The 13027-nt window shown below is 39.8% G+C and overlaps 1 protein-coding gene across 1 annotated transcript; it reads left to right on the top strand.

Moving 5' to 3' along the window:
* The first annotated feature begins 579 nt into the window (after positions 1 to 579).
* On the top strand, positions 580 to 4973 carry dlx6a (distal-less homeobox 6a). The gene is made up of 3 exons (XM_059972580.1): positions 580 to 868; positions 1533 to 1726; positions 4616 to 4973. The coding sequence occupies exons 1-3, from the start codon at positions 580 to 582 to the stop codon at positions 4862 to 4864; spliced, it is 732 nt and encodes a 243-aa protein (XP_059828563.1). The 3' UTR covers positions 4865 to 4973.
* Positions 4974 to 13027: the final 8054 nt, after the last annotated feature.

Genomic DNA, 13027 nt, shown 5'->3' with positions numbered 1-13027 from the left:
ATAACGTTTCAGTTGTTTTTGAATGTGGTTTTATTAAAAATAAGACTACTTAAGAATAAAAGTTCAATCCTTTGACTCTAGAAAATATAATCTTACGGCATTGTGACCCAGTGCTATGGAAATAACAGTGTGGTTTTGGGGGTTATAATTCCTTTGGATATTTGCAAAGCGAAAGCAATTATTGACGATGTTGCGAAAGGTTGTTTGGGCTGTGCTTTAAGTTAGTCTGCTTAACCCACTGTTGACTGCATCCACTGAATCCAGTGGAAGTGGCAGAAGGATGACGAGGCAGAGAGATGACCAATCAGAAGCTGCTGCCCTTTGGAGACAAATCACTCGACTTGTGGCACATTACAGCATCTGCATCAAGTCTGAAAGCAGAGTCTTAACTTTAGCAGAATCTACTAAAAGACTGCCTCAACTCCATCCGTCCTTCACTCAACTTGGAAGTCCAAAAACCTTCTACTTAAAAACAATAGGAGTTAACACGTTCGCACTTTCTCCTCGGGAGATTTACTTTCTTCATGAAAAAGAGAGATATTTCGCTTTTAAGAGTTTCTTTTTCGGTTGAGTTTTATAATGACCATGACTACGATGGCTGACGGTTTGGAAGCTCCGGACTCCAAATCTGCTTTCATGGAGTTTGGCCAGCAGTCCCAGCAAAGTTCTCCAGCCATGTCTCACAGTCACTACCCGGTGCATTGTCTTCACTCAGGACACTCACACCAGCACGACAGCTCGTACCCGGCCGTCAACACTTACAACAGACCTCTGCCTTATCCCTACGTGAGTCACTCTCATCACAGTCCTTACCTACCGCCCTACCACAGCAACAACACTGGCAGCCAGACACGTTTAGACGAGGCAGGTGAGTCTTCTACCAGACCCAGAGTTGTCCACTTTTGGGCTTCTGTCTTCTTGATTAAATCGACAAGCTTTTCGAGTCACGAAATGACTTCAGCAACCTACATCTTTCTTTTTTTTCGACAATTGATATTTTCCTTCTGTGCTAGTCTTAATTACGTCAATTTCTTTTGGTAGTTTCTCATTTGGAATTTTAGTTGGTCGTGCCGTGTGCCTTTCCCTGCCCTTCTGTTTCGGGATAATATGCCAGTGCAGTTCAAGTATCTGACCGCTAATTTTATGGAATATACACTTCTGTCATCAAGACGCTATATTGCTGCTGCCTCTGTCAATAGGGATTTTAGTGTACGTGCATTTATAATCAATTGTACTGTGTTAATCGATGCATCCTGTTGTTAAATAGCCTGTTTCAAAGCCACTTGTTAAGTATTTTTCTCATTGTATTTGCCGGGGCAGAGGGGAGCGGGCTCCAGGGACAGTGTGTGTTGTGGAACTAAAGATTCTTTAACCCGGTGGAATCGTTAGCCGGGCTGTACTCGTTTTTAAAAGTCAATAAAGAAATGTACTTCTAGGGCCGAAGAAAAACTCCGAAGCAATGTACGTTTAAATAGATTGGGAATAAGCTGTGAACAAGCCGTGAAACACGTCGGCATACTCTTGTTTTCCAGAGCAACAAAAGACAACCGTGATTGAAAACGGTGAGATACGTTTCAATGGGAAGGGGAAAAAAATCCGCAAGCCCCGAACTATTTATTCAAGTCTACAGCTGCAGGCATTGAATCACCGTTTCCAACAGACTCAATATTTAGCACTGCCCGAGAGAGCCGAACTGGCCGCTTCGCTGGGACTCACGCAGACACAGGTATAGTACTCACGAAAAAAAAACATCGGATCTGATTTTACTCCAACCTTTTTTTAAATTTAAGTTATGTTTAAATGCTATGAAGGTCCAATTTCAAAGAATCCATTAATGAGCATTCATTAACGATGCAGGCGGTGTTTTACCAGTGCGTTGCATGTAATGGCACAAAAACGCTAACCTACTCAGCTCCTATCACATTGTCCGAGTTGCATTAAGCGTCGCCTTTTCAGTTTCAGATAATTATCTTTCTACATAGTTTCAGTTTACATCTAAACAATCGCTCCAAAGAACAAAATGGTAACTGCTGCTTAAAGAGCACCACGTGCCTCTCGTCCTGTAGCGAATATCTGATTAATCAAATCACAACACTTTATTTTACCGTTTTATCGGGATACTTTTGAGGTAAGGCAATTAGATGTAACTTGATTTAAGCGACGTTCCCAATAATTATTGCCCTTTGAAGTGCAACTCCCGTTTTACATTGTTTGTTCAGAAAGAGTAATTGGCTCTACTGTACTAGCGGAGAGCTACAAGAATTTGTTGCCTATGAATTTGGTGTTTTATACGCAGCCACAATGGAAGAAGCCTGGTCACCTCAAGTGGACCACATGTGCTGTCCACGTGCAGTTGAATAACAGCACACATAAAATTAACATATCACTTTTCCTTCATTCCTATAAGCCAGATCTATCTTCAGAACTATCTATCATTTAGTTCAGAAGATAGTCTTGTAACAAAATTAGACGTCCAGTTTAATAAACTATTAACTATGAAAGCGGGTGTTACTGTACGATTTGACAGGAGCCGAATGCAGTTCTTTCCCGATCTGAATTCGATCGAGTTTTCTTTAAAAACGTAGGTGAAGGAAGTGTCAACACCTACTTAGAGCTGTATGTTTGGTTGGGATAATGCAATCGAAGAAATAAGTTTGAGCTAGAGAAGTTGCTAAAATGCCTACAGGGGTTTGAATCCCCAGATAAACAATATTTGGATAATTTTTCTGGTTTAGACCTTTGGGATATGATTTTCTTAAACATGAGCTCACTTGATTAATTTTTATAGGGAGTGTTGGGAGGTATTCTGAATGCTGACAATAATTTGATAGATAATAGTGGGAGACTAAAATATGCATCGAAATTTGAGTTAATTAAGCACTTAAGTGACTCTTGGCTGGTGGTTACAGACGCGGTTTTACTTTTACCAATTATTGTTTACTGGGAATCAATTAAAAATTTATGTTGCACTCAGTTTAAATGTGTCAATAAACAATTTTCTTGTTCATTTTAATTGTTTTCTTAAAATACCTGTTTAAAGATGAAGCTAAAGAAATTAGAATGATGTAGTAGCAGAATTTCAGAGGCACATGAGCGCAGCTTTGTGCCAAATCATCTGATTTGATTTTAATTTGCAAAAAAAAACCCCACTATTTCTGTAGGACTCCAGTCTTTCTAAATAAATTTCAAGTAAAGTTACTTTCACAAAAGTGGGTCAATAACCAATGATACCAAATGCACCGGATCTAAGTAAATACTTTCCCAGTGGTTGCCATAATTTCAATACATTTACCAACGCTCAGTGTAATAAATCTAAGATACGTCAGATCTGAAAGCAATGTAGATTTTTATTCATGAATGATTAAACCCACTCTGTATTTAAACATAAAGCTTACCAGTCGTGTTCATACTGCATTTTTGATTACGCCTGTCTGTTTTGAGCCGCCTGTTAGGCACAAAACAATTTCTACGTCACCTTAGCTTCTTATGGGGAATGTCGGTGGTGATGGTGTGAGAATGGGGGATGGGGATAGTGAAATGGAAAGAGATGGGATAAGAAGCAATTATGATGTAAAAGAGCATTTATGATTAGCTTTAGAAGAATGAAGAGGAAAGGCTTAAATCTGTGTATGCAATAACATATACTGTATATTCACAAGTGGCTGTTATTATGAAACAGCAAATATGTGCGGTACAAGTCGGAACTATAGACCTGTAGTCACTCTCAGCAATATTGTTGGAGTTTTATAAAAACCCGCATTGTTTACCTTCCTAGAATGGAACCACATTTTTAAAAAATCCTTTTGAAATCTATTAATTCTGTAGCACAATCCTATAACGAAATTTTATTGTATAAATCGGTAATCATGATCATAATGCAGACCCACATCTCGGATTCACGTGGTCTTTGAGTTGAAAACATAAGCGTTTCTTATTCGGCCTTTTAAAATCTCACTCCTGTGTCGAACGAGGCAGACTCAGCTTCATCCTTTCGAAAGACTGTGGTGCATACTGTATATGAGCTCAGCCTGGGCCTCAAAATGTTTAAATAACCAATAATTTCAGATAGTGCGGACATATATGTTGCATACAATGTTCCCCGAGCATCAGAATGCTACTTTCAGAAATAGGAGACATGAAATAGTTTTGCTAACACACACACACACACACACACACACACACACACACACAAGCTGAGGAAACAATACTTTTAAGAGATTATTAAAATGATTGCATGATGTTTACTTCTCAATTTATGAATTACTGCCTTATCACAGAATAGCGCAGATTCTTCTCTTCGGTGAAAAATAGGAAGCGTTTTATTTGCCATTTAATTGCCACGGTGCAATAATCCACTCAGAAAGATACATACACGACGAAGCAGCGCTGAAACCGCAAGAAAGAAATATGTAGAATTTTTTGTTTAAAAACCCGGCCATTTGCTTTTGTGCAGTTATATGCTTTGTTCGGTCTTTCTCACAAAATCGTTTCTGATTATATTTCTATTAAATATTATATTATATTAAATGTCAATAGCAGAGCTGTTGACCATTCAGTAACTCTTTAAAAAAAAGATACCGAACCCCGCCTAACACTCATGCGTTATTTATTATAGGTAAAAATATGGTTCCAGAATAAACGCTCAAAATTTAAGAAACTGATGAAACAAGGCGGAAATCCCCTGGAGAATGATTCTGTGTCCGGATCGGCTGGTCTTTCCCCTCGTTCCCCATCCATCCCGCCAGTGTGGGACATCTCAGCTTCGGCCAAAGGTGTCAATATGGCCTCTAACAGTTATATGGCAGGCTATTCCCCCTGGTACTCCACGAGCCACCAAGACAACATGCAAAGACAGATGATGTAGCATCCTGATACCGACATCTTTCAATGGAGTGAATTCAATGGGGTTAAAGGGAACCCGTCGTTAGACAATGCCCTGAAGCCCAGGCACCATGTTGAATCGAAGATCTAGCAACGATTACAGTCGCTAAAAGCCGCGTTAAATCGGACTGGCACTGGGCAAAATGGAGGGATGGTCGGTGACTGTAGACATTACAAAAAGTCCGCCACTGTCTCCAGACAGTCCATAAGATCTGATGATCACAAAAATACGAATGCAATATGGAAGATTTTATGCTGGTTTTAAAACAGCGTAGGTTGGTGATGCTAAGACGCACTGGAAGCAGATAAAATTCACGTTGTATGTATATATTGTTTAATTTTAGTTGTACATAGTTTATATGGGTTATGTTGCTTTTCATATTGAGTAATAAATCATAAAAAGTCAATGTGTCTCGTGGTTAACTTCATTAAAAAGTACAAATAAGGAATTTCACTTCAAGGATACATAGGCCATTGATAATAGTCCCCGTGTGGTAAAACCTATACCGCTTTGAAAGGGAAAGCGTGATGTTTGCTTTCAAATTGCATTCAGGGAGGCACTGCAGGATGAAAATGTCAGAACATCATACCTACATATCAGTAAGAGATATACCATCACCAATTATAAACGCCATTAACATTTCAATCTCGTTGCTTTAAGCCAACTTATTAAATTCTAAAGCAATATCATGACATCCTCCATAACTTAGTTTGCAACAATGACCACAGTGGGGGAATACAAACCGCTACACAATTTGAAACCACGCGCACTCTTTGTGAACGTTCGAGTGGCCGTTAGAATAAACTGCGATTCTCACATGAATATTTTAACTATGTTAGAACAAGCAAATGTTTTTTTTTAAAAGGATCATGCTGTGTTCAGAAGCTATGTAACCAAGGTCCTATAAACATCAAATTGAAAGCCTTTGAAACTTGGCCATTGATCTCAATTGACAAAGAAAAGACACATCCAAAATTCCAAAATGACAATAACTGACAGTATGTACAGAACCATTATTACTTACTGATATATAGTTGTTTAGTTCTTGTGAGCAACCAAGGAAGTAAATTACAGAGTCCTATTATCAGCCACGGTTCTGATCTCATCTAATGGACTCGCCACTCCACTGGCAATATTGACTGCTTTTCACGAACTGAGAAAATCTAATGTAAAAATCCAACACGATCAATACTAAACAAAAACCTCCAGCTGCAGCCCCGTCCAATTTAAAGCTGATACTTGCTACAATTTACCGTATTATTCGCGAGAAAGGTTTAGACCATCATAAAAGCGACTATAATTAGGGTAATTTTTGATGTAGCCCGCTGATTACAGCGTTTTTACAGTCAAAGGTAATTACATGTAATTTTCTTCCACTTTTAATACTAAAGAGGTATCGTTATTTAAATTCAGGAAGAAGAAGAATTAAACAAAAGAGAAAGAATAGAACGTTGTGTTATTCAGAAACCAGTTAAAGAGGCTTTTAGACCTAGCAAAAAAGGAGCAGACATCTGCAAAAGAAAATGAACTTCAAATGATGGTTCTGGAGAAACATTTTGCATGTAATTCCGAGAAAACCTGCACAATGGTACATTTGTATAATTCAAGTAAAGCATATGCCAGTCTTTTTAATAATCTTAACATATATTTTAATTGCACAACTATTTAAGAAGTGGATGAAATTTGTGGAATTATTCGAACAGAATTGGATTGACAAGTAGGATGAAAAAAGATTCTAAAATAAGTGAGGTTGGTCCACAATTCTACTGGCACAAGGTAAATACAAAACACATTTCATGCATTTCTGGGCAAATTTTCTATTAAAGTCGCGATTTCAAGACATTGTATTTTCCAGATTATAATGTACCTAGTTTATTGAGTGAGTGCATCGAGTTCGAATAGGTGTGATTTTGGTTTTGCTATTAGGCATCTGGTTGACGTTATAACGCATCGGGGGAAATGCATATACACCTGTGCGTTTACAGAACAAGCATGATTATAACTTTCCAATTTCACATCCAAGACTTTTGGTGGTATTTCCATTTGGAATCCAAGATCAAGTTGCTGAACAGACGGAATGAACTGCCATCAAATTCCCATCCGTGTTGTTTATCTGTCGCTGTGTTCGCTGCATAAATATAGTTCTTCTAAGCGATGCAACGCCCCCTGTATTCGTCACTGTCTCTTATCAAATATTATCCCGTAGGCTAATATTTTAACGGTGTCTTTAAAAATGAGACAGGAAAAATCTGGAGCATCTTAACATAACAGGTGTGCGATCAAAATGAGATAATTCATCTAATGAAGCATAGAATGAGAAACAAATACGCTACAGATTATATCTTAATCTAATTTCTCTCTATATGCAACCGAGATCTATGGTAAATAAACTATGTATTTATAAAAAGGTGAAGATTGCTCATAAATTAAATGTAAATCAACACCACTAAAGTTATACAATATATTTTCATTAGGAAGATCAGCCAACGACATTGTGAATCTTTATTGTGTCTTTGGCTACAATTGCTTCCAAATTAAAATCAATTTTTAGACTTCAATCAAAGTAAAATAAATAAAGCGATTTGATATTTCTCTTGTATTTCGGACTTTCTATTAGAAGTTTTAAACGTTAAGTGAAATCTGCAGGTAAGATTTCAAGCCCGTGTGGATGGCATATGAATGTCACATTAGTGGGCATTTAGCGCTTGTTTTACGAGGCAATGAAGAGAAAACGTGGGGGGGGGGGGGGACATTTTACTCTCTTCATTTGTGTAGCCGCTTCGGTTCCTCTAGCTAAAAAAGGAAACGTATTACTCAAGGCTCATTTGCCCCGCTTAGTGTTGAACTCCCAAAGAGAGTGAACACGATTCAGAAGGAAAGGACAGCATGCAGCGAATTTCTGGATCCGAACGTTAAGCTTACTTCTCTGGAACGGTGAGAACCGCACACATTCTCCAGCATAAGTGTTCCTCGTTCCCTTGGAACCATTTGGTTGGAACTGAATTTTGCAATGAAAAGTTACAAAGTACAAACAGGACAGGCCCAGCCTTCCTCTAATGAGTCAACAATCTGAGATCTGAGATAAAGTTTAATATCATGTATAGTTGCAGATTCTCAGTGCGTTTCCGATCACGCCCGCCCCCTCCGAAGAGTTGCTTGTTTTTGTGTGTGTGTGTTTGGGGGCTGTAGGGAGAAAAACCATAACCATTTACATCCCATTCCCCCACTGCGTCTGTTTTATATATTAAAAAACGCACACCAGAATTTCAAGTTAATTTTACCATTTTTGTTCGGGCTGAAGTTGCATTTCCGCTTGACCCTCGAACCGACTCCTGATGTGGAGCAATGGAAATGGCAGGCGAAGCAAATGTGAAATAACTTCTGACGTCCCGCATGTGAACTGGGCTGAGATCATAAATGCAGCGCTGAAGAGTTAAGTATGAAATGTGTTCTCTCTATATCTCTCTCTACCACCCTCCAACTCTCCCAGACACGAATAAAACGGCATTAAAATATCCCACAGCTTCCTCTAAAAGTGAACACGCCACATAATTTAAGCCAACGAAGTGAGCTGCCTCGGGAAAAGTTAGTCGAAATACAAAGCCATGTTTAACCCTCCCGCTTCGGCTCCTCCGAAGCAAGATTTTCCTACCAGCATCACTACCGCCTGATAGTTGTCTCGACACCATAAAGCAAAACACTGTTTCACAAAAGGAAAACAAAGTATTACTTGGAAACGTTAGGGAAGGATTTGCACGCCATGTGCATAGTCGAAAAGATTCCCTATGATAATGGTAGCAACTGTATTTTACCACAAAATAAATGTACTTGATATATTTTTTTCGAGATCATGAGTGGTTAACAAGATCACCAGTCAGACCTTTAGAGAATATTCTGTTCACCTACATTGCCCGGATTTGTAATATCTCAGCACTGTTGTCAGCTGCATGTGTCATTTCCGCACTGCTTGACCATTGTATGAGTATTGCACAATTAGACAAGCATAGGTAGGTAGGTACATAAGTAGACAGATAAGTAGGTAGATAGCTACTGTAGATAGACGGATGGACAGGCAGACAGACATGCAAGCAGACAGACAGACTTGGGCTCCCGATGATTGTCTTCCCCAGGTTGCCTTGGAGCAATATGTTCAATGCAAGATGCCGCAACACAGCAGAACATGGCAACATATATAATCTGTCAAACATTTTGTATTGAGTCCATCCCTCGCAAGCATTCAACTTACTCTATCCGAGTATTCGACCACTCTTGGTCTTATTGTCCGGAGGAAGTATCCATTCCACAAGGGATCAACGTCAAGTGGGAAGTCCCGAGTTATTCCCAAAACCGCAAACACTTTCCCTTTCCCTTCTCCTCAGGCATAAACTCACCTACCTTCATCAAGAAGATATCATGAAATTTCTTAATATATAACTATACATAACTATACATACTGAGCGAGTTTCACACCTGCCAGTGCACGCCTGTTCCAAGTACATATCCTTCCAACCTTCCATCAAAGGACATTGTGAACCAAGTGTTTTTGCGACGGTTCAAACCTTTGTGCTGTATAACCGGGCAGAAGCGCTGGCTCTACCGGTTGAGTGGAACATACCCAGGTGTGAAATTGTTTGCACACCCCACTACTTCTTATATTGCCAGCAAAATTAGCTATTATTACTGTCAGTATTTTGGGGATGACTGGGTTTATAAAAACTACTGTAATCAAGGAGAGGCGCATCTTTGCAAATTATAGGCAATTGTAAATGTCCAGATTATGATAATAACATCTTAATCCAGACTGAGGGATAATTACTACGAGTTATTACAGCGCTGCAACTGTCCACTCCGGCTATTTTCTCCGTTATCTGCACAGAACAGATGGCTGTTGAGTGGAAAACGCACATTGTTAATCGAACCTGTTCTCAGCGGGCGAAATTGCAGTCGAAAAGTGGAAAGAAACAAATGTGAATGCAAAGAAGAAATGCAAACCACGTTTCATGAGAGAACGCGTGAGTTACCGTGTCAGAGTGTGTAGTGTCACTAATCAGAGCGTCTGAATATTTGCAAATTTGCGACAAAATGCATCGCTTTCTTGATGTTGTTCGCATGTGTGACGCTGAAACATAAGCAACCAATTCCCTGATTCGATGGACAAATGGTAAAGTGAATTTTAAATTGCACACGATACATCCTGCAGTCTTTTCATAAACTGGGTCGCGGTCCGCTCACGTCCTCGGCCTGGTAGATCGGGTTTGAAAGGTAATGTTCCTGCGCGGTGTCCTTCACGTGTCTTGGGAAAAGATTACAACAAAATAAATTCCAACATCGAATCTTTGTTTGATAAACACTGAGCATGGGGAGCACGTTGTTATTTGGAACTGGCCTAGTGTCAGCACCTTTCCAAGTTTAGAGATTTGCTTCTTGTTTTATCGCCCAACTTGACTTCCAGACAGAATACATCTCCCACACGTAGGCACAACGATTTGTTAAGATTATACCACATTTATCCATGATTTCGTCGAGGGAAAAATATCTCTACAACTATGTAACATTCCTCAGCATTTTCAGAAACATTGTCACCTAAATAATTCACGCTGCTAAGTATGTATCCTAAAACCAATATTCGCTTTAGTACCAGCGAATTAAATGGTTGTGAGTATCAACACAGGATTAAAGGAGAAATTACCACAGAATGAAAACAGAAACGGTGAGAACAAGAAACCAGCACATAGACCAACAAGAGACATTTCCCTTCCGTTCATAATCCGATTGTTCTTCGCATCTTGTGTGAAGATTTTAATAAATTAATCCCCACTCCCTCTTCCAGCCCCGACACACACCACTTCTATGCCAAGTCCTTTATGCAGTTACTCCCTGTTAAGATCTATTTGGATGCGTGCCGGGTAATCTGTTTATTTCAAACGCGAACACACGTTCAACTTTAACTATTATTTAAGTTAAAATGCACGGATGATTATAAGGTGCAAGTTTGAGGCGAAGTTTGGTTTCAGAAAATGGTTGTGGATGAAGCTTTAACTTTTCCACGAATTTCTGTCTATCCACGCAGAGTGCTCGAAAACGACCCACACAAAAGGACGCTCTCCCTCCCCTTTGCACCCCGTAAACAATTCAGATACTAAACTTGACGTAGTGACACTAAACTTGATTGTGGTTGCATAATACAAGATGAGAGTAATTAGCCGGGGCTGTATTTCCTGCAGTAAAATGTGCCAAGTGCCGTATTTCTTAGATACTTAAATCTTACAGTCGCATTCACAGACTTTAAACATTGCCGTTGCATGCCGTATCCAATTACAGCAAGCCAAGCTTGTCGTTGGACATGCAGTTTAACAATTAAAATGGGTTGTGATTTGACAGCTTTAAAATGCTTCGATTGCTGGAGGGATAGAATAACGTCAACAGACTGTATGTTATTCATTTTCCCTCGCCTGCAATATAGTAGTAAAGGACGAGTTAATGCGATCCCAAACCCGGTAACAGTAGAAGGCCGCAACAGTCAGGGTTAATAAGCTGCGAAGCAAAGACGCCAACGTCTGCACACTCTTCTATCTTCATCGCATATTTCCATTTTGTTTGCCTAGATACTTTACCATTAAAACAAAACGCATCAACAGAAAATGAAAGCTCCCTGGAGCCATGCCGTGCTTACCCACTCTAATTAAAAAGAACAAGGACAGTCCGTTTTTGATGAAGGTAATTCCTTTCAGGAGATATCAACTCATTAAAAATATAAGATGAATAAATAATTAGTTTTCAATCGTTAATAAGTGAGAAACATTATTTCATATTGTATGTTTATTTTGCGCAGCCTGTGGGTTCTTGAGGAAAGGCACCAATCGTGGTCATTTTCTCATGCCTTTTGTCAGCGTTTCTCTAGCAAGCCCAGGTACCTGACTTGAGTATCTGTGGACTCATCTCCAATAGATATGTGTTCATTTCGCTTCATGTGCGTGCAGGTATATACGTATGTTACTCTGTGCGTGTGCGCCTGTATGTACACACAGGACTGTATGTAGTTAAGGATCCGCGCCGGAAAATGGTTAAATGTATTATTTTTAGATTACTTTTCTAAAGAATCAAACGTGTGTTGGTTGAGTCAGGCTGTGGCCGGGAGCAGCGCTGTACTGGAGCCGGCCTGCCCCCACAAGAATGCGGCTCTCTGTGATCTCAACTGCCGCCCTCTCGGCTCCTCTCTGCCACTCAAAGCTGCTAATTGTGGGCTACACAAAGAGAAAGAAAGTCTGCGGGAAGTCTGCAAGCCAGTCTCCGGGAGAGCTTAGCTACCAGAAAAGCGAACATAACCCAATTCCAGCGGCAAGAGCCCGCCCCACCTAAAATACTTTACTGCCTTAAGGCAAGAAGGTTGCTTTTCAAATGTATCCTTGATCGCTTCACAGAATAGCAGATTCCGACAGAGGCAGTTTTTTTACATACGTAGGTGCGCTGCCAGGAGTGCTAGTGGATTCAGATGCTTTAGGGACATTTACAAGATTCTTATTTAGGCACATGGATGAAAGAAAGATGGAGGGCCACGTGGGCGGGAAGGGTTAAATTGATTTTGGAGTAGGTGAAGAGTCGGCGCATTACGGGCCGAAGGGTCTGTGCTATGCGGTGCTATGTTCTTACCAACGTTTACAACCTGATTAGACATCCTCGATTTAACAGAGTTTTACTGACATGTCGATGTGCTTCAACAGTTAATGAAAATAGATGTTCTTCGTGATAATGTAACATCGGCTAGATTCTTATGATTGTGTTAAAACATATCGGCATTAAACTAATTCCCATAAATATACGTTCAGGTGGGCTTCATACACTATTTCCTTTTGAAATTATTTTATATATTTAATAGGCGGAGATCACATTGTAGACACTAATATTTCCCATCCACCTCCATAGGCGGCTGTTAATATGCTTGCATATCTATGCGATCTCTCCGTCGCCCGAGGATGTACAACATGTCTCTCAATATTATGAAGGTTTTACTAAGTTCGCCTCGCCACCAGCCAGTCCTCACGCTTCCGCCAAGACGGAGCAGCAATGGACAAATCACAAAACCAACAGAGTATTTATAGCTTTATAATGCTCGCTCTACTTTGTTACCAATAGCAAGTCGTCAGG

Source organism: Hypanus sabinus, chromosome 6 (genome assembly GCF_030144855.1).
Source record: "Hypanus sabinus isolate sHypSab1 chromosome 6, sHypSab1.hap1, whole genome shotgun sequence".
Taxonomy (NCBI): domain Eukaryota; kingdom Metazoa; phylum Chordata; class Chondrichthyes; order Myliobatiformes; family Dasyatidae; genus Hypanus; species Hypanus sabinus.
This window is presented reverse-complemented; position numbering and strand designations above follow the sequence as displayed.

Excerpts from the sequence above, each read along its gene's own strand:
- dlx6a (XM_059972580.1), top strand. The coding sequence starts at position 580 with ATGACCATGACTACGATGGCTGACGGTTTGGAAGCTCCGGACTCCAAA. Across the intron at positions 869-1,532 it reads GACACGTTTAGACGAGGCAG|AGCAACAAAAGACAACCGTG; the intron begins GTGAGTCTTCTA and ends CTTGTTTTCCAG. Across the intron at positions 1,727-4,615 it reads TGGGACTCACGCAGACACAG|GTAAAAATATGGTTCCAGAA; the intron begins GTATAGTACTCA and ends TATTTATTATAG.